General features: G+C 40.3%; 1 protein-coding gene across 5 annotated transcripts in view; it reads right to left on the reverse strand.

Annotated features, from left to right (window-relative positions):
• gas2l3 (growth arrest-specific 2 like 3) overlaps positions 1-22,577 on the reverse strand; it is a 39,340-nt gene extending 16,763 nt beyond the window's left edge. The window contains exons 1-2 of one of the 5 annotated variants that reach the window (XM_034163686.1): positions 22,559-22,577; positions 824-877 (exon numbers count right to left, since the gene is read on the reverse strand). In XM_034163686.1, coding sequence (XP_034019577.1) covers positions 824-847 — 24 coding nt within the window. In that variant the 5' untranslated portion in view covers positions 848-877; positions 22,559-22,577. Of the gene's footprint in view, positions 1-823; positions 1,579-1,608; positions 1,879-8,761; positions 8,884-12,369; positions 12,484-22,558 lie in introns of those variants that run through there. The other 4 variants (XM_034163684.1, XM_034163685.1, XM_034163682.1 and 1 more) reach the window with 4 other exon arrangements.
• Positions 22,578-22,804: the final 227 nt, after the last annotated feature.

Consider the following 22,804-nt stretch of genomic DNA (forward strand, 5'->3'; position numbering starts at 1 on the left):
GCGTCTGTCTGTCTGTCAGCAGGATAACTCAAAACGTTTTGAACGGATTTTGATGAAATTTTGTGGAGTGGTTGGAAATGACAAGAGGAACAAGTCATTAAATTTTAGTGGTGATCCGGATCACAGTCCGGATCCCAATGCTAATGCGTTAGCATGTCTATGGCATTTTCAATGTTAAAAGTTAGCATTAAGCAGTTGCAGCTGTCATCACTTTCGGGTCCATTTGTTTTCAAATTGTAATCTTTCTTAAATTTATTTTTGTTTATATATTAATAATCTAATGATTATTATATACAATTTTAGAGAAAAAGACAAAAAGAAATAGATCACTGTGCCAAGGAGGGAATCTCTTTAGGGTCAGTGACCCTATGGCCTTGTTTAGAGAAGTGTTTCATAAATGTTAAAAAATTCATATATTTGCAGTTTAGTTGAATAATAAAGTGAATTTAGTCTCTTATTTGTTTTTGTCTATAAGCACATGCAACATCAATATCAGTGCTCAGATGACAGTAGCTTCTGGGAAAGGTGCAAGTTGCAATAAACTGTGATGCCAAGCGCTAAGGATACATGCTATCCAGTCACAGCAGATGAAACTTTTTTTTTTTTTTTTTTTATTACTGAGCAAACATTGTTAGACTTTTTTAGGTTCAATGATTCCACGGCGTGTAGATGTGATGGCGTCAGTGACCCCATGGCCTTGGCGGGGGTTTGCACTCTGAGTGCTTCTAGTTTATATTGTGGTGTTGTGTAGAGAGTATCCATCAACCCTCTGAAGATTTTTGAAACATATTCAACCCAAAGCAGAAAGGACACATGTGCCTACCTGGATGCCGGCCTGGACAGCCATGACTGATCACAGCTTACTCACTTTTTCATTCTGTGAAAGGATGACACAAAAAATTGTATCAAAATCACTTCATAAATGGAATGAAAAAGGAAAGTAAGACACGGCTGGAGGTTACTGAGATGTCAAAAAAGTATTGCATTATGTTGTGGATGACTTGAGCGATTTCTAAAAACATTGACTGAAGCTTTCCAAGACTCATAAGGAAACCCTGTGAATGAGCTGCTGACGGTCTGGTTCCTCCGTGTCATGACTCTTCTTGAAGGAACACCTGACAAATGCATTACACAGGGCAGACATCCAGGATGCAGTGAGAAAGTTGTGTTGGTTTTTTGTCTGCTCCAAACTTTCCAAAGAAAGTGATCCGTTTAGTCAGCGTACTGCTCTTTTCTCTAACCTACACAGGAAGTGAAGGATTATCCAACACAACTGTCCCCCTAGGGTGGGTGCGTATGTATTATTTGACAAAGAAAAGCAGAGCATGGGGGGGGTGGGGGGGTGGCATGACAACCAGCTCATAGATCTTAATGACAATGGAAATTTCAGCAACACAGCTGAGGCAATCGTGCTCCTGATTTACGCTGGCGTCATCATGCACAGAGTGACAGAATTAATACGAGATGCGTCATCGTGCAGAAAATCTCCCAGAACCACAAATGCAGAAATAATAAAAATACGACCGCAATGAACGCCTGTCACTCGACTCCAAAAGTACGGCTCGGATGGAGAGGATGCAAGTCAGTAGGCAAGATGAGACGACTTACCTCCTAACAAAAAAATAAAAAATAAAATAAACCTGCACAGGACGACTCAGCCTCAAAGGAACATCATCTTCACGGTTACCAACTCTAAACCCAAAACTCCACGCACAGCTCGGCACCGTCTGGCAGGAGTTCCTCCTGCATCCGTGCTCGTAGTTTGTACGAGTGCGCAGGGAGGGAGAGGGAGCCTGAGAGTGGCTGATAGGGAGGAGGTACAAAAAGAGAGCTTCAACTAATGAAGTGGTTACGCTTCACTAAGCCCCGACCACCTCGCATGCCCCCCTACAATTCAGTCCCAGCGGGATCCCCCTCACAAAACCTCTATTGTTTTGTTAGCTTGTCAGCTTCCCCAAAACACTCTACCAGCCCCACCAGGAACTCCAACAAAGCCGTGATGAGGTAGGAGCAGTGGAGGTGTGAGGTTACCGCTATACCTTTACCCCTACTGCATTTTCACATACTATACTGTTCCCCCCCCCAAACTGCACTCCAAGTTTCCACGCCTCACATCCTGGAGTTGGCAATTTTGGATGGGAAGTCGGGAAACAATTTCAGGAAAGCCCCCGTTAAAGATGCATTCAAGGTTTTTCCCAAACCAAACAAGCAGCAGCAGCCTGAAGCCGAGACTCCGATCGTGTCCGTGTGGAAATCTGTTCCTTAAAACCGCCCCAGAGACCATAAAACTCAGATTTATGTCAGACTTGACACCTCACAACTGAATGAGATGCACAGGTGTTTCTTGGCCAGTATGCTTAAGGCTTCGGGATACTTTTAACGTGGAACTTTATTGGTTTGTTTCACCGCTCCAGCCACAGCGGTTCACATTCTTGCTGCTGTTCGGGAGGATATTTGATAAGTATAACTTGAGGCAAATTAAGTGTTCTCTGAAGGTTTATGTCACTGCGTCCGGGTATTTTGCTCAGAAAACTGATGCACTGCCAGACTTAAAGCTGGTATTATGTACTTTGTGAGTACACCACAGTACTTTGGACTTTTGACTGCATGTTACAAGGCTGCACATGTCCTCGATTATGGGACACAACAAAATCAGACTCGGGATCTGCCGTAGAACTGAACTCTCACATTCATATACATACATATACACATATATATACATATACACACACACACTTCATTTACAAATACTGCCACACTGTTCCAGACTAACAATACTATGCTAACAGCAGCTGGCTTCTTCTATGCTGTGCTTTCTGCTCCTCTGCGTGGTGCTGCCCCCAGTGGTGAATAATGGCTGCAACACAGTAATAATAACAGGCGCAAGGTCCCCGATTTTTGATGAAATATGTATTTGAAAGTAAGCGCGACTGATATTGGCTTACTTTATCATGAAAAATGTCTACATTAAACAGAATTTCATCAGACTTTCATATCACTTCATACATAAATAGTTTCTGAACTGTATCAGAAACAATGTATACAGATGTGTATTGTTTTATAAGGGAGGTATATACCCATATGCCACTATACTTGGCAAAAAAAAAAAAAAAAAAGCCACACAAAGACGAAAGAACAGGCTAAGAACAAAGCTTTTTTTTTGGCAATACAAAGTTCCATTTGCTGACAGATTCAGGGTTTGGGAAACAGTGCGCTACAGATCCATCAGAAGAATCATTGTTGTTTGATGTTTTTTTGTCCTGGTGACCGATGGGGAATGTGCATGGTATTTCTCAGCGTCTACATCGACCCCTGCCCTTTACATAAGGCCATTTCCCCAAGTTCACCACTATAAAACACCTTTTGTCTTTGCCTCCATCTTTTTGATTTCAATTCTCTCGCCCTCTTCTTGCTGACATTTGACTGTGTGTGGGTGCTTTGGTCCCTGTGGAGTTGCTTTCAAGCTTTGTGGGGGCCCCAGATGCACACAACTGGAGTCCCGAGCCAAAGATTTGCTCTTTGTCCTCTGTTTTGAAGTGAAGCACTTCTTGAATGTTGGCGTGCTGAGGGGAAGCAAGGCCATTCGGGATTGTTCCTCTCATCTTCAATGCAAAATGCTGTTATTACCCCAGCTTCTAGTTTGCTCAGCTGCACAGCCTGTATAACATTTCCAAACAATGCATTAAAAAGACTTCACTGGTCCTTTGAAAAATCACTGAAATTGTTAATAGCGAAGCAGCTAACAGAATATTTAGAGCAAAATCGTGCAAATGGTGATACAAGCACAAAAGTTGGCACAAATACTCCTTAGACGTTACTCTTGAAAACAAAAAACACAACTGGCCACTTGAATTTTCAATGGGCGGCCAGGTAGGGGTCAATTGAAGAATTACACAGGGGTCAATATTAAAAATGCTCAAATCATTTTGGAAACTACACCACATTATTTGTCTGATTGTAAAGATTTCAAAAAGGTATAGTTTGTACTATCTGTGACTGAATGATCAGGAGTTATGGGGTAAAAACAGCAAAAATGGTGACAAAGGTCAGTTTCAGTTTGTACAGGGGTCAAAAGTTAAAGTTGCTCCAATTTTGGTAAAAAAAAAAAAAATGTGCAAGTTATTAGTCGAGTTAACAGGGTTTTAAAAAGGAAAAATAGTTTGTATCATGCTTAGTTATGTTACGGGGTTAACATATGTCACATGTCATAGAATCCAATGGACGTTGACCTTGTTTGACCTTTACTTTGGAGACCAAACATTCAACACAATCAAAACTATTCCATTTATTAATCCTATTAGCTCAACCAATAATTTGCATAACATCTTACCAAAATTGAAGGAACTAACTTTTGACCCCTGTACAAACTGAAACTGACCTTTGTCACCATTTTGCTGTTTTTACCCCATAACTCCTGATCGTTCAGTCAGATAGTCCAAACTATACATTTTTAGAATCTTTACGATCAGACAAATAATGTGGTGTAGTTTTCAAGATGATTTGAGCATTTTTAATTTCGACCCCGTGTAATTCTTTAATTGACCCCTACCTGGCCGCCTACTGAAAATTCAAGTGGCCAGACGGTTTTTTCAAAAGAGTAAAGTCTAAGGAGTATTTGTGCCAACTTTGGTGCTTGTATCACCATTTGCACGAATGTTTCAGTTATCTGCTGCACTATAACTAGAGGCCACAGATCAGGCATTCAGTGACCCATCTCAGTGTCTGAGTAACTTTTAAGCCCGTTTTCCTCTGATTACTTAAAATGTCAAGTTTCCGGCAGCACAGATTCATTTGTATGACTTGAGACACATAACGGTGTCTCTTCAGCCAAGACTCATTGGCAATCGCAACTAATTTCAGTTTGTCCCCAGAACATCTGAGGAAAAATGACAAAGGTATGCAGTAAAACACGTCGCTGGGGTATGTGTAAAAGGGAAAGGGGTCTGGCTAAATATAATTGGTGCATAAAGGTAATACAGCTCCAAAATAACCTCCCGTATAATGGCAAAAGTGTGGCTGCAAGACCGCCATATCCCCAAAGTACAAGCCAGCATAAACATGGTGCAAGAACGTTTGTGCAGTTGGAATGACAGCACATCTTACTTTTAAATCCATCACCAGTGTACACGAGGATGAGGTGTCGACTGCTTTGACTGGTCTCACAAACACAAAACCGCCATTTTGAAAAGACATGGTAGGACCAGCTTGGGTCCCTGGGAGGCTATAAAAGACCCTAAACTTTTTTATAATGCAATGAAATTTATATATTATGGTCCCAAAGTTTATCACTATTACCAGCTAGCATCAAAGCCATAATGTTTAGACACAGCAAATGTTACAGTATGATTTAAAATCAACGGGTCCCGTCATGTGGACTACTACCCCCAATCCAGTTGATGGTTGTGCATAATACAATGGTCCATATAGTCTATCTGTATATGCATACATTTTTTACCTCCTCTGTTCATTTTCATCATTAACTGGCCCATAAACAATAATATGAAGAGATGTTTCAGGGTATGGAATCGGAACCGTGAATAATTACATTACAATTCCTCATTACTTGCTGCTCAACACAATCCATTTCTTCCCAGGCTGCGGCATATAATATTGTCAGCACAACTGCCTTTGTAAAGCTACAAAATGAGCTTTAGAATTGACTTTGAGGCTATTAAAAAGGGGGTCCCATCAGAATTAAATGTTAATGTGCATTTTGCCAAGGGTGGGGGTGGAGACATCTGTCCGCGCGGTCCGGTCCCCATGCAGGTCGCATGCCCCTGATAGCAGCCTGTAATCATTTAAGAGGATCAGTGCTATTCCAGACAGCAGAGCACGTCCACCTCAACGACACGCCGGCATCACAACATACAAAGCATGTGGCACACGCATGCAGCCTGTGGCACTGCCTGTGTGTGAACTCGTGCATGAGTGGATGGGAAAGAAAAAAAACAACAACAACAACAAAGAACACATTACGTAATGATTTTTAAAATGGATTGTATGTTGAGGCGGCTGTGTCCTTTTGATTTTACGCCACATTGCATTGTTTAGGGGAGTGGTGAGAAAAACAGATGTGTCAAAGGAAATAAAGCCAAAGTCAGCAGAAGAGATCCGAATGATATCAAATCCTACAGTCACTTGTGAGATTTGGAGGTGGACTAGTTAGAGACGCCATCATGAGGTAGGGCAATCTCCAACCCCAAGATTGCTGGAGAGATCTTCTGCAAAGGTCAGTGCTCAAACCACCACACCTCTTAAAATAAATAAATAAAATCTTATTGACATTTTTAACAAAGAAAGTGATGAGTAATACCTCGTCCCCAATTCCTTCAGGCCAACACAGGGTTCTATTAGACCTCACCTCCCCTTGGAGAATACCAAATCCTCCCCTATTAAACTTCTTCCTGCTGAGCCCTTTGTGTCTGGCCTTAATTACTCTGTTGAAGGAGCATTTCATTTGGGGCCAGGCGTCCCCCTTTCAGTACAGATGGGGCCTGGCTGCACTGTGTCAATAGGGAAACGCATTCACTAGAGGAACAAAAAAAGCAAATATGTGTCAATGGTCTGTTGCCAAAGTGATCCAGGCATCTTCAATGAAAACTTTGGTTTCAAAAAGAGTTTTGCTGTCCCCAGGCCTGTACCATCTTGCTCATCATGGTTTTCCTCAGGGTAAGACACTGCCCACTATTCAATCAGGATTATGAGCAGACAATTTCTTGGCCTATGTCCTTTTGTCCTTGCAGGCTCAATCATCTGACACAATGTGAGTAAAGCCAGTCTTAAAGGCTTGAATGAGTGCGAGCCACCTGCCAATCCAATTCTGATTTGTTGATACTCATCCACACCACTAGGTCAAGAACAGGATCTTACAGCCCGTCACTGCTGACTAAGGATCAGCCTTCCTCTATTTGCTTGCTACACCTCTGATCAACAAAGCAGCCAATTCAGCAAATTCCAGACTCTCAACCTCTAGTACTGAAAAATTAAACAGACATGAAAATGCCAAATCTTAAAGTTCCTTGAATGGGTAGTTGAGGCTGAAATCCAAAAAAACCCCAAACAAATTCCATAGAAGCCCATGTTAAAATGTCCAACTTCCAAGCCAAAACAAGCATGCTTCCATCCTTTATAGATAATTTCTCCATTCATGACAACTGCACACGAGGTAAAATGTTATATAATTCATGAGTTTAAGCTCTAAATAGTTGCTCTGAGGGACAGAGGTGTGCTAGAAAGTCCAGGCTGCCGCTAGCAGCAGCCAGTGCTGCCAGTAGTGGTGGCTAGCTGCTGTGGAATCAACTATGTTAGTCTTTTTAGAAGCATTTTTTAAAAATACCTGCAGTAATATAGCTTGGTTAACTGTACAAACAGACATCTAAGAAGTCTGTGCTCCAGTATTTCCTTTGAGTGACAATTTAGTATTACTTAAATTGCATGTTAGCACCAATTAGCATTTAAAGTAAGTAAGTAAAGTAAGCCTGTTAGCTTTAGCTTCTTTGGTAACGCCATGGTGGAGGGGCATGTTTGGGGTTCATTTGTTCTGCCCAAGTCACACTAATGTTACCCGCCCTGTCCCTCTTTTCCTTTTATATGGGCTGGATGAGTGTTATGCTGCATTCACATGTTGGTGGTAGAAAAACAGTCAGCGATTGTTATAGCAGAATTCCTGTCGTCCGCAGCAGCAAACGGCAGGTGACAATTTTTTTATAAAACCTCTGACATGATCACTTTACTTGACTGAAAGATACAACAAAACTGTAGTGGTTCACACAGCGTTATATACAAACAGGCAGTTTAAAAAGTTAAGTCTGTGTGAGGTTATAGATTATTTCCTCTCTGTAATATCACAAATTTTTCCAATTGGAACAGAGTGACTCTGCATTTATGGGTGATTCTTAGACTACGGGCACTTATTATGTCCTTTGATCATATTGTATGAAAAACAGAAAAAAGGGGAAATTTCACACTTTTATAGTTATCTTTACAATGAAAGTGTGTTAAGAACTTTGTCCTAGTAGTCTATGATGACTTTTTCACCTTTTTTCAGCATCATTATATGCAAATATTGCCGAGTATTCAATGTCATACAACTGTTGTGATGTTTTTTTTTTTTTTTTTTTTTTAAACAAAATGTAGTTGTCCCACACTATTGCCGTAATTTCCACCACAACACTGTAATATCCCTTTAAACAGTTTGTATGAAAGATTGTTTGGGTAGTTTCTATGGAGATAAACAGTGACATCAGAGCACATGTATATAGCGCCAAATCACAATAAACAGTTGCCCCAAGGCGCTTTATATTGTAAGGCAATGGTGTGGTGGAAATTACATTTACAAGGCCAATAGTGCCCGTAGTTAAAGAATCACCCTTATATGTATAGTCTCTCGACATCTGCCTTTCCTCCTCATTAAAGATTAAACACCCGGTTTGTCTTTTTCACTGTGGTAAGTGGCAAAAGTTGGGAAATTTTTTACTTTTTTAAGGAGGTTCATCTCAGCGTGTGGTTGCCGTGGTCACAGCAAGATTTGGTGGAATTTTCTCTGTCAATCTCTTATTGAAAACAATGAAACACTCAGTTTACAGGCTGCCACTTACAGCCAATATGTGAATGCAGCATTAGACGCAGCCAAGTCACTGCAAAGATGGCAATATTTGGAACGGCTCCATTTGAGCTTTAAACCAGCTGTTCCTAAAACCTACCAAGGCAGACAGGTTTGTTGTTGTCTGCCTGATGCACAACCTGCCAAGAAAATTCCTACCTGGCATGTGTCCCAACAAACTGAGTCAACGCCATCCTTAAACCCGACCAGAATGACACACTGGCGCTCCTCATTTTTAACGTCCCTCCCTGTATGTTACTAGAAATCACTTGGCAGCGTCAATGCCACTGCGACCTTTGGCAACATACCCGGACAGCCGCTCCGCGTTGCATCTGCTGATCTCACACATAGGCAGCTGTGACATCACTGTGACTGACGTGACACAGATACCCAACGGGCCAATCGCTTCAGAACGCCACACAACAGCAGCCCGCCGTTGATCTTTCCTTGGTCATAAATAGAAATGCGATGCATCATCTGCCAACTCCTGGAATGTTAAACTGTTACAATACAGGCTAACAGCAGAGAAGAAAAACCTCAAAAAATTACGTAGTCTTAACAACAGGCAACTAGAACCTAATTTAAGAGTAAAGACAGATCTTGAATAAATGGGGGCTAATGCATTCATCCATTATGATTCTGCTTACACACAAACACACACACTGCAGTCCATGTGCACATACATGCATTTTTGACCCATTAAGGCTTCTTTGTTTCATCCGTGATGTGTGCGTCTTTCTGATACACCGTGAAGCCTGATGCCAAAGACCAAGCAGATGGTGATTATACGGATAATCGGAATTGGCTTTATGATGCTCCTCATGTGTACACTCATTCATTCACAGCTGGGAAGCGAGGCCTTTATCTGAAGTCTAGTTGATGATGTTTCATCAGCGATCTGGTGACGCACTGTGCACTCAAACCCACGTTGGCGGTGACAACACTAAGCTTAATTTTTATGGTCTGACACGTTGCAGAAGGCCACATGAATTTAAAGTTACAGAGAAATTTTATTGCCAGTTAGTCAGATAAAACATAAGGTGGATTACTGGTAATTTAAAGTCATTTATGCCCATCAACCTGGTGCTTATCCCGGGATACCACAACAGGAAGCAGATGAGAGTCCACAACATCCAGTGGATGGGACGCCAGTCCAGCATGGGTCACTTCCCCAGCCAAGGACACAGACAGGTAGCCTGAAATCACAGCAGGAACTAAATCCCACCAATCCCGGTCTATAATCCAACTCCTATCCCGCCCACTTTGCATGTTAACTCTAATGTGAATTTACCAAATGCCTCAGATTTTGTTATGAAAGGTCAGAACTGAGCCATCAGAGAGCACGCTCAAAATGATGGTAATCTGACCATGTTTTATTAAATATTTCATTGTTACATTCCATGCGATTCCTGCAAGGACACATTCCAAACAGTTTTAAGAAAGTGATAGATGCCAGAGATTATCCTGCAGTACAAGAAACAAGCATTACTGTCTTTGAATGTGATTTACTATAAGAACATCTGGAGGTCAAGTAAGCCCACTGATTCTTATAGAGATGGATCACAAGACCGGACGTTACCGGGGCGGTTAGTTCAAAGCGAGACAGGACAATGTTCAGATTGCTCAGAATGATATGGCAGCAAAATCCTGACTGTGCATGCTCAAAAAAAAAAAAAAAATCACAATGGTGGTTCAAGGCCGTCACTATAAAGCTAAGTGATGAAGGCCTGTTCAATACCTGAGGCAAAAGAAAAGCAGAAATAAACAGGGCACATAAAGGCATCAGCAGCCTGTGGAACAGACAGAACGTCCCGTCTCTGCAGGAAGCACCTGCTTAACCGTTTTCCTCTGAGGCAGGAAACCAGGAGAGTCCATGGATAAGACTTCATTATAGATCCCAATTTGTTGTACCGACACAGCAGAACAAATGTGTTAGTCAGGGTCAATTAAAAGTCAGAAGAATCTGAAAATGGATCATTGCAGTAGTAAATTCTACTCGTATCTGATCACACACATCTGTCTAACCTGTATTTTATATATACACATATACATACACACACACACATATACATATATATAAAAAGCTATAATAGAATGTAATCCCCATTCAAAGTAAATTCTCTATAATACAGCCTGACATACACTCTATAAACCCAATCACTGGGTATGAACTACAGATATGAAAAAAATGACTGCACTAATCAAGTAATTTATCGGGTAACTGCTGCCAAAAAAAAAAAAAAAAAATAGTTAAATAGTTTCAACGAGTAACAAATTCATGCTTTTGACATCACTTAATTTATACAGAAATTTTCCAGGACCCACTCACATTTTTTTTTTTAAAGCCCGACTGATATATTAGCCTTTAGTATCGGCAGTGGCTAGCTGTACGTAGCTGTATTTTCATAGTGAAATTCTATTCGTACACAGTGTCTCTCATTGGCCAATACAGAACGTGTGATTGTGAGACTGCGTACTTGTATATGCATTGGCTAGTGATATGTAGATTTCTAAACTATGTGATGCAAGCAGCTATGCATCTTTAACCACAACCCCTAACCCTAACCATAGCATGGTTGCGCTACGTAGGAAGAGAATTTGTAATTATTAATACGGCTACATAAGGATAGACACTTTGTTTAATATCTACTGATATGAGCCTTTCACAAACATATCAGTATCTGAATTATTTTGGATACGAGAACTTTTATTTTACTTTTTTAAATGCATGTTGAAAATGGTGTAATTACACAGTTTGCCCAGCAAAGGGTGCTGACAATCCTGTCAAGCATGGCTGGGACCCCATCACCCCATGGTCACATTAGCTACAAGAGTCTAAGGCAAAGCAACCAGCTGCAATTTATTTTCAATCAGAATGGGCATTTTACAGCAACAACAGATAAGTGATTGCTACACTACCACCTAGGTTGGGTCAAAGTAGGCAAAAAGTCCATTTTATGTAAATGCTGAGCGACTGCTAATCTGAATGTAGGCAGCACACATGCATAGATTGTTTTTGGTTTTTAATAGTATTTAAAATAAAGTTCATGTGAAAAATATTAAGCCTCAATTACATTTCCTCATAAGGATTTAATGACCAAATATTAGGAATCATTTCCATATACAATGCATGGGTTGCTGCAGACTTTACCAGAGCGCCCTCTGGTGGCCGTTTTTGGCCAATGAAAACATCACCAAATGCAATACAAATACATGTAATTTGGCCACTTTTCAAAAGGTTCAGACTCATCAATAAAGGTAATTTAATCTACAAAGGTTCATTTCAGCTCAGTTTGGTGTATAAATCTCACCATTCCAGGCAATGATAGCCATCAGCTGGCTGTTAGAAGCAAGTTAGAGACAAAACAAAACCAGCTAATTTCAATAGAAAATCAATACAGCCCGAGCATGTTTTCATTGGGTTGCCAGTTGCGGAAGTACGAATTCTCGCCTTCAGATTCGCCACTGTGTCAGATGTGACGTGTCCATATATCAGCATATATCAGTACCCTATTTTTTGTTTTTTTTTACTCTTTGATATCAGTATTAGTATCGGCCCCCCAAAAATCCGTATCGGTCGGCCTCTTTTTTTTTTACCCACGCTACAATGAACTGAACGTCTGGATATTTATGAGTATAACCGATTGAATTTAGATGGCAAACGCATTTTGACGTTTTCGGTACGAACTGCACGAGTGTGTGTTCGGGAGAGAAAATGAGCAAAGACAAAAACTTTCCATGAACTTTTATCAAAGTTTCAGACTTACCAGCAGTATCAAACGGGATAAAATCTTCGAAAACAAAGTAAGAAGAACCTGATATTGTACTTCTTTTGTCAGAATGATGAAAAGTTTAACATTTTAATCTGACTTTCCCGTTGCTCTCCGCTGTTATGTGACTTTATCAACTTCATGCCGACTGCAATGTTTGTGGGCAGCGCCTGTTCAAAACAGCCAATCAGAGCGCGCCGTCAGCTGGGGGGCGGGTCACAGGCGCACCTGAGCAACTGTGCTCATTTTCCAACATGTGCATATGCAAATACAACACACACACACACACACACACATAAACAAACAAATAAATAAACCCACATTTTCACCAGCTTTTAGTTTGGTCATCAGCTCTCACACACACACGATGTTGCAAACAGACATATTAAAAAAAAATCTAGTAAAGGTCGGAAAAATGGAACCTTGGAAAACTCAAATCAGATCCTGATCAAATCACGCAGGTAAAAAAAAAAAAAAAAAATTCAAGTTTTTGAACACTCAAAATATCGCCCTACAGTGACATCTAGTGGCTAAATCCGTGTACTGTCCAAGTAACAGGCACCAGAAGAATTTATGAAATTTTGTGAAGTTTAGACAAATTATGTCGATCGTGGACGCTGAGGTTTTGATTTGTGCTTCTGTGACTTCCAGAAAGGATTGTTGTGGAGGAAAATTTCTCTTTCTTAATTTCAGATTTGCCACCACACTGCTTAAAGTTTTGATCTCAGACATGACACTGAAAGAAAAAAAGCATTACAGTCTTTCAATAAATGCAGAATTCAGTTGTTCAAAGCAGAAAATTTGACAGTGTTCCCTTGGTGTTACTCTGACTTCACTGCTTCTTCTCACATTGTACAGCACTTTGATTTCCCCTGGGAAAACGCCTTATCAATATATTATTATCGTCGTCATTATTAGATATTAACAATATATATATATATATATATATATATATATATATATATATATATATATATATATATATATATATATATATATATGAAGCCAAAAACACAAATAAATAAACTCGACTATATAATCTCTGTGTAGATCCTTGGTGCAAGAGTGCAAATAATAATTGATGCTCACTAAATTACCTAACAAAATGTTTTAGCAGTTTCATTATCTTCCAAAAAAAGAAAAAAAAAAAAAAAAACAACAAAACTTAATGTTCCCTCCGGGTTGCTGAACTATCTAGTGTTTGAAATACACTCAACAAAAATATAAACGCAACACTTTTGGTTTTGCTCCCAATTTGTATGAGATGAACTCAAAGATCTAAAACTTTTTCCACATACACAATATCACCATTTCCCTCAAATATTGTTCACAAACCAGTCTAAATCTGTGATAGTGAGCACTTCTCCTTTGCTGAGATAATCCATCCCACCTCACAGGTCAAGATGCTGATTAGACACCACGATTAGTGCACAGGTGTGCCTTAGACTGCCCACAATAAAAGGCCACTCTGAAAGGTGCAGTTTTGTTTTATTGGGGGGGATACCAGTCAGTATCTGGTGTGACCACCATTTGCCTCATGCAGTGCAACACATCTCCTTCGCATAGAGTTGATCAGGTTGTCAATTGTGGCCTGTGGAATGTTGGTCCACTCCTCTTCAATGGCTGTGCGAAGTTGCTGGATATTGGCAGGAACTGGTACACGCTGTCGTATACGCCGGTCCACAGCATCCCAAACATGCTCAATGGGTGACATGTCCGGTGAGTATGCCGGCCATGCAAGAACTGGGACATTTTCAGCTTCCAAGAATTGTGTACAGATCCTTGCAACATGGGGCCGTGCATTATCCTGCTGCAACATGAGGTGATATTCTTGGATGTATGGCACAACAATGGGCCTCAGGATCTCATCACGGTATCTCTGTGCATTCAAAATGCCATCAATAAAATGCACCTGTGTTCTTCGTCCATAACAGACGCCTGCCCATACCATAACCCCACCGCCACCATGGGCCACTCGATCCACAACATTGACATCAGAAAACCGCTCACCCACACGACGCCACACACGCTGTCTGCCATCTGCCCTGGACAGTGTGAACCGGGATTCATCCATGAAGAGAACACCTCTCCATCGTGCCAAACGCCAGCAAATGTGAGCATTTGCCCACTCAAGTCAGTTACGACGACGAACTGGAGTCAGGTTGAGACCCCGATGAGGACGACGAGCATGCAGATGAGCTTCCCTGAGATGGTTTCTGACAGTTTGTGCAGAAATTCTTTGGTTATACAAACCGATTGTTTCAGCAGCTGTCCGAGTGGCTGGTCTCAGACGATCTTGGAGGTGAACATGCTGGATGTGGAGGTCCTGGGCTGGTGTGGTTACACGTGGTCTGCGGTTGTGAGGCTGGTTGGATGTACTGCCAAATTCTTTGAAACGCCTTTGGAGACGGCTTATGGTAGAGAAATGAACATTCAATACACGAACATTCCTGCTGTCAGCATGCCAATTGCACACTCCCTCAAATCTTGCGACATCTGTGGCATTGTGCTGTGTGATAAAACTGCACCTTTCAGAGTGGCCTTTTATTGTGGGCAGTCTAAGGCACACCTGTGCACTAATCATGGTGTCTAATCAGCATCTTGATATGGCACACCTGTGAGGTGGGATGGATTATCTCAGCAAAGGAGAAGTGCTCACTATCACAGATTTAGACTGGTTTGTGAACAATATTTGAGGGAAATGGTGATTTTGTGTATGTGAAAAAAGTTTTAGATCTTTGAGTTTATCTCATACAAAATGGGAGCAAAACCAAAAGTGTTGCGTTTATATTTTTGTTGAGTACATCCAGTTTGCATACGTTTGAAAGGTTCTGTACCTTACACATAACTGCCACCTAGTGGTGAAACTGTAACATGGGTGTTTTTAAACATTTATATATTTAAAAATTATATATATATATATATATATATATATATATATATATATAAACAAAGAACAAAACATTGGAAAAGTTACAGAAACTGAGTGGATTTGGTTTGCTCACCATAAAATTTGGACATTGATCTACTGATATTTGATCAATTTTGCAACATTCTTTTTTCCAGTACGTATATCTCTGAAAGTACAGCATGTGGTATTAAACTATTTTTGTGTATCCGTATAAATCCAGAAGCACAAAGGTCAAGACGACCACGTAAACATCATCACCAACACCACAATAAGAGATCCAAGACAGCCAACTGGTGTCCACACTGAGCATCAGCGGTGGCTTCAGCTGTTTTTTTTTTCTTGGTGGGGGTCATGATTGCTTTGTGCAATGGGGATAAATGTACAAATTTGCATTTGCAAGTAAATTTCACTGACCTACTACATACATGTTGTGGATGTTATGAGAATTAGCAGTATAATTTGAAGCTTCATGTAATGTCAACCGCACCTACTCATTTCCATCATGCGATAAGATTATTCTCTGCAACAATCCCAGATATATCCAGCAGGTGGCAGACAGGTATATATTACACAAGCAAAAACAACATTCGATGCTGTGGACATATTGATATTTAAGTCAATTGTAGGATGTTTGATGAGGATTTAATAGTAACACAGGTTTTCCCTGTGCACTAATGTGCACTAAACTCAACTGTAATCCATAACTTCCTGTTAATTCGGATCACTCTCTTCACCACCTGCCCCCCTCCTCCAGCCTCCCATCATGCATCTTTCTCCACCACCTGTGGCTGATTGTGTAGAAACCAGTCAGCTGCTCCCTCAAAGTACAACAGTCCGGTGAATCCTCTCCATCACTGACGTGAAGCCTGCCTGCTGCTGGCTGCCAGGAGACAACTGCTTCCCACCAAATTCCTCAGCAAACCCTGACACAAACTCATGCAGGAAGACACATTTGTGTCCCACTATGAGTTTTTGTCCCAGCGCTTGGAGGCCCCGTTTTGCACCATCTGTCCTCGGAGGCTGAGCTGTCACATTAGATGAACCCCTACAGCGGCGTGATGGCACAACTGACTGTGCATGCAGCTTGCAAATATACATTAAAACAGTTTATCCATCTGGCTGCAAATATTGAGGTCCGAGTCCTGTCCACTTAATTTTTTTAAAACATGGTGCAGCATTCTGATGTTGCAGTGGGTTCGCCTGGTCACAAATATTTGAACATTGGTACAGATTTTGAAATCAGACCATGGCATAAAAATTGCAGCATTGTTTAAGGGACCAAAATTAACTTGACTTGTGGCTAAGGACATGACACCAAAGTTACATTATGAGGCTCAGTGTCTGATTGGACAGGATGAGCCTGAAATTAGTTTTTCCAGATACTGTGCATCTGTTTTCCTGTTGCTGCACCAGTCGCACCTTCATGGTTGAGAGGCACAAGAAAAACTATTACAGGAAATCTAGGCTCCTTTGTGCCTCCTGGCAAACCGACAGATTTCAAGGTTTTATTTGGCTGCCTCTGTGCCACCCAGTGTGACGCTGTGACTGGTGCAGCAACAGGAAAACACATGCACAGTATCTGAAATTACACAAAACACTGAGTTCTTGGGAAGGTCTTGGTGTGTTTTTAAATTCTACTACTGTTTGCTTAATTTGGATTTTACCCTCAACCTAAAGTAATTTATTCAGATTTTTTACTCTATTATGCTGTGATAGACAACTAAAATATGCCAAAGTATTTAAGGACCAGCTTTATGCTGCTGTATTTTAAAGCTGCGTTTACTTGGACTAGGTATTATGTGCAGTGCACAAAGTAGACCTGTAATAATATTTAAACTGGTTTGGTAATTGATTGTAAAGAGGTACAATGAGACCATAACAATGTAAGACACCATCTCAACTACAACTTCAAAAAGTACTCAAACTGCTTTCAGGTGCCTGTTGCTACAGTAACTACAAATACAAAGAAAAATACTACAATACATACTTTGGTAATGGATTGTCCAAGATTAAATTGTACAAAATTTTGCAGGAAAAAAAAAAACAAAAAAAACAGTGCTCAAAGTAAACTTTAATTAGGACAGTTACAACTTTTAAACATATTTTCAGAGAAAAATGTTTCAGAACTTTGAACATTTTCTGATGTTATGGACACAACAGAGACAAATGATTCACTTTTATCACTTATTTATTTTATGATTCCTTTGCCAATATAAAATATTCCTTATTTCTATTTGAAGTAATTTCATGCATATACATGGAACAGCACTTCATTTCAGGACAACTTTATAAGTGAGAAATAAGCATAAGAAATCTTACTATAAACAGCAAAGTTTTACGTATAACTTATTAAACATTTCCGACAAGTTGCCAATATAAAACTAGTATATTTGTTCCTGATATTAATTCATTCCATGCAATAACAATTTGAGACAATTACAAAAAATTCTATATTAGAAATATATACATGAAAAAATATATAATGGCAAACTTTTACATATAAGTTTTCTTCAACAAACATCTGTGACAAGTTGCTTTTCAATTTATTTATTTATTAAAAAAAAATAGACCTTAAGGAGTTTTGAGATGGCGCCGTGTGCAGATGCAATGGCTTGGAGCTCTCATTTAAGCAGCTCTTATGTAATGTTCATATGTCAGCCGGTCCAGTAATTGATGTGGATACACGACCGTTACCGACACGTTATTATGCTCCGATAAGCACCACACGTGTTTCTGCATAGACATTTATGAACCGTCCAGCAGGTGCCAGTATTCTACGCCTTCCTTTTGATCCAGACTCTGGAACAATGCTCTGAAATGGGTGTTACAAAGGACTCAACTAATTTGCAGTAACAATGAAAGGTTTTGGTCCCTAGCCACATTGCGATTTGTTCTTTAATTCTGTTTTTTCTTTCCCTATTATGTTCTATATTTTGCACAATATTTGTCAACATACTGAGCATTGTATTTTTCCTCGTGTTTGCTTGATATCTTGTTAGATATAGTGCAGTAGATAACTGAAGCAATCTTTCAAATGGTGGTACAAGCACCAAATTTGGTATAAATACTCGTTAGACATTACTCTTGAAAAAGATGACTATCCACTTGATTTTTCAATGGGCGGTCAAGTAGAGGTTAATGAAGAATTACACAGGAGTCAAATTAAAAGATGCTCCAATCATATTCAAAATTATAATACGTTATTTGTCTGATCAAAAAGATTCTAAAAAGGTATAGTTTGGACTGTCTTTGACTGAATGTTATGAAGTTATGGGGTAAAAACAGCAAAAACAGTGACAAATGTCAATTTCAGTTCAGACAGGGGACCAAAGTTAAAGTTGATCCAATTTTGGAAAAAGTGATGCAAATTATTGGTCGAGCTAATAGGATTAATAAATGGAATAGGTAATGACTATGTTAAATGTTTGCTGTCCAAAGTAAAGATCAAACAATGTCAACGTCAATCGAATTCTATGGCATGTGACGTATGTCACGCTGTAACGTGATAACCAAGTACGACACATGGTGCAAATTATTTTTTTTTAAAAACCCTACTCACTCAACCAATAATTTTCATCACTTTTTACCAAAATTGGAGCAACTTTTTAACTTTAACTTTACAAACTGAAACTGACCTTTGTCACCGTTTTTGCCACATAACTTCAAAACATTCATTCAAAGACAGTCCAAACTAGACCCTTTTGGAATCTTTTTGATCAGACAAATAATGCGGTATACTTTTCAATATGATTAGAGGGTGTGTAAATTTTGACCCATGTATAGTTCTTCATTAACCCCTCCTTGGCCGCCTATTGAACAATTAAGTGGATAGTCTGCTTTTTCAAGAGAAATGTCTAAGGAGCATTTGTGCCAAAGTTGGTGCTAGCACCACCATCTGAAAAATTCCTCTGCAACTATTCTGTTATCTGTTGCACTATTAGCAGACACTCACGTGAGGGCTAGCGCTGTAGCCAGTAGATGGCAGACATGACTACGGGTCAGCATAAACTTTATCTCAACGTACATGATCAAAGTGCCAGAGTACACCCACAAATAACCACATTACCCCTGCCTCACAAAAAGCAAATACAGAGCCTCTCCAAGCACTTCCACTCTGCATTTGTCAACACCAAAACACACAAATAACTAAATACGTAAAGCAACAATAATTACAACAACAGAATAATTGTATCTTCCAGCATACAGGTTCTGTACATGGGCATCAACTTAAACAGAATAAATTATATCATCTTGTAACCATGTTTAAACATAAAAATTAAATCTAAACTACATGGTGGTTAACTTTAATGCCCCAAATTAATGATTAAAATTTTTTTTTTAAAGCAGCCTAACATAGTAAGACATACCTGCCACCTGTTGGATGTGGTGCCAACCTTCACATGAGCTGACAACTTAAACAGCACAGGGAAACATGCTGCCCAATACATCCCCAAATACAAGCAAACCACGCAACAGAACAGCAAAGTAAAATCAGAACTAAACAATGTATAAATAGTGGGAATGAAAACAAAAAGAAATACCGCAAAATTACTCCTGGCAAACCTGAAACACTGTTTGGATACCTTTGAAAGACCCTTGTTTCGAATATTGCTCCGGGTTCAGCTTGAAAATGCTGCATTCAAAACCCTCGATAGGTCGGAGATTCTGACGTCTACCTTGCAGAAAAATGCCATGAATGCTCTGGTGGGCCAGGATTTTCGCTCCGAAACTCTTTTGAGGAAATTGAGCAAACCGAAGTATCCGAGATGAGGACACAGCCGTGGCAGCTGCATCTGCAATTAGTGAGACAACAATAATAATGAGGAAAATGCATCTTAGAAATGAATTCTTGGTCTCCAAGATAATCTCATGAACACACTTTTTCTGGAAGTAGGTTTTTTTTTTTAATGTCGGATCTTTCCGAGTTTCCAGCAAAAGGGACACCTCACATGTGCTGCCACCTGCTGGGCAGCTCCAGAATGTGCATCCTTATAAAATTATGACTATTTGAAGACTACTCTGAACTCTAGGTGTGAGTGCACTAGCATGCAGATTATTTGCATTATTATTGTGAAAATCAAATGAGACAAAATTTCTATGCAGTCACCTTAAAATAAGAAAAAAAAACTTAATAGAACAGCCAGCTAACATCAAAAACTTCGTCCAACGTACCTCCGGAACGCAACAACCCACCTCCAGTACTTCGTTTTACAAATAATGCACTTACAAAATTAATAACAAACCGTTAAAAAGCAGGGAAGCTAAACTGATTGATTAAAAATAACACACGAGGCAAGCTAGTATATTAGCAACCTGCATTAGCCTGAGAAAGCTTTGACACAGCGAAAATAACGTTAATCGCCTTCTGTCATAATACGGACACATTAAAGCTTCATAAAAGACGTTTTAGCAGTTTTATATCTTAAAACATTTGACGCGCTAACTAATACAGCTTAGCGCTCACTGCTGCAGCGGTTTCGCTAGCAGCTGCTAGTCAGCGTTAGCCGACAAAACTACGCGATTTATTAAAAAGGAATATCTACAACAACACCAAAAAAAAAAAAAAAATCCCGTAGTGATTTGGATTAAACTCACGAGAAGACGGGTGTGGTAGTTTCTTCACCTTAACTTAGTTAAAATTAACCCGTGTCGCTAAGCTAATGAGCGAGCGAGCGCGCGCGCCGGTGACCTGTTAGCTCCGGAGTTCTGCGGGCGAGCGGAGCAGCCCAAAGCGGCCGCCGGCTCAACTCCGGCGCGCCGCGATTTGTTTGCAAAAACGACGATATTTTTCGCAACCCGCACCCACCGAAACACGCACATTCCGCTGTTAACTGTCAAATCCTCAAAATGGGGTCTGCTAACCTACGTCTCCGCCATTTTGTGACAGGTTTTTCATCGAGCAAAGGGGTACGTGTAATGGTTGAATGTAACCCCATCAAGAAGAAGAAGATAACCGCTTGGCAGCTACACGGAAAAGGGATCAGCAGTAATTTTCAATCATCCCCCTGAGATTACTACAAAGTCCTTTAGAAGTGCCCACAAAAGGGGTTAGTGGCGTTTCAGCAAAGTTTTAAGCTCCAAAACAGAGTCTTCATTCAATCGCAGTTCATTTATTAGTATGTGACTAACTTAATATCTACACTAAATACTGTGAAATCACAACACCCAGATTCAGGAAGTCATCCCATGAACAAATTACTCAAAAATACTTCCTTATGTTGCTCCCTTTTTTCTGGCACAGGTTTGCTTTGTTGCCACCATAGCAACTTCTTCCTAGTTGTTAATATTTACGGTCTCGAACCTGGCTTTTTAAGATGTGTAACATGTCGCTACGTCCACTAAGCCACAAAACTGCCTTGGTTCCTGGATGACAACCACCCAGGCAGATCTCCAGCTTTCACAGGTAACAATCTATCTGCAGTGAGTGGAAGTGTGGGCATGACCTTGACGTTCATCAGTTGGTGCCTTCAACGTGCAGAGAAATGCGCCACATGGCCAAAATGTTGAACCTTGATGATCCGTCACAATCAAAGTGATGCTCATAGCTTTCACCTACTTTATTCCAGCAGTACCCAAGGATCCTTCAAAGAGACCTGGCACCGAAGACATTCAGTCATCGCCTTACGTCACTCCATTTCTCGCAACCATACAGCAAGGAAGCACCAGGACCCAAAAAACTTGGACCTTCATGCTCCTGTAAAAATATTAACACCACCAAGCACCTCTCTGGCCAGCAACTTCATCACTCCGTAAGATCTTTGCAGCTGTAATTTGATCTCAAATGCGGTGGAACCAGAGACGAGAATGTCTCCACAAGTTCTTCACTTTTGGGTGAGGTCAAGATGCCATTGTAAGCTTGGCTCTTAGTTTGATCCAGAACAGTTGAAAACCCAGACATTTAGATTCCTCCCTCAGCTTCTCATGTGCTGCATTCGGGGTGTCCTCTGATTCAGCAGACATCACATTGTCTGCACAATGTCTGTGACAATTCTCCGTCATCGAAGTCAAGGTCAACAAACCTTTCCTTGCCAACAAAAGCACCGAAGTCGCTAGTTTCCACAATCCTACCCGACACCCAGTCCATGCAAGCATTGAACATTTCTGGAGATATGTATGCAGTAATGTGATTATTCTGCAATGGTTTCATCTGCAAAGTAGATTTTCCCATTCCTCCTCAAGGATTTAAATCCTCATTGGACCTCATCCTTTGAGATTGTATTAGTCCTACAGAACCAACAGAGATGAGTGAAAAAAGAAAGCCAGGAATGCTTGTACTCTCTCATCAGCCCATCTGTCACCTCTGAAATTCATTCACTTTCAGTTCTTCTAATCTTGCTCTCATTTTGGTAGTCTGGCTTTCCCCTTGTTGTTGTCATCTTCTCTTACATGAGTTAAAAACCAATCATCTTATAGCACCACTCAAATGTTTTTCAGGGCTACTCAGAAGTACCTACCCCAGAGGAGGGACTTATCTTGCTCCAGAAAAGGCCCTGAAAATCACCTTTCAGGAATGGTCCCTGG

This window comes from Thalassophryne amazonica, chromosome 22, assembly GCF_902500255.1.
Source record: "Thalassophryne amazonica chromosome 22, fThaAma1.1, whole genome shotgun sequence".
Classification (NCBI taxonomy): domain Eukaryota; kingdom Metazoa; phylum Chordata; class Actinopteri; order Batrachoidiformes; family Batrachoididae; genus Thalassophryne; species Thalassophryne amazonica.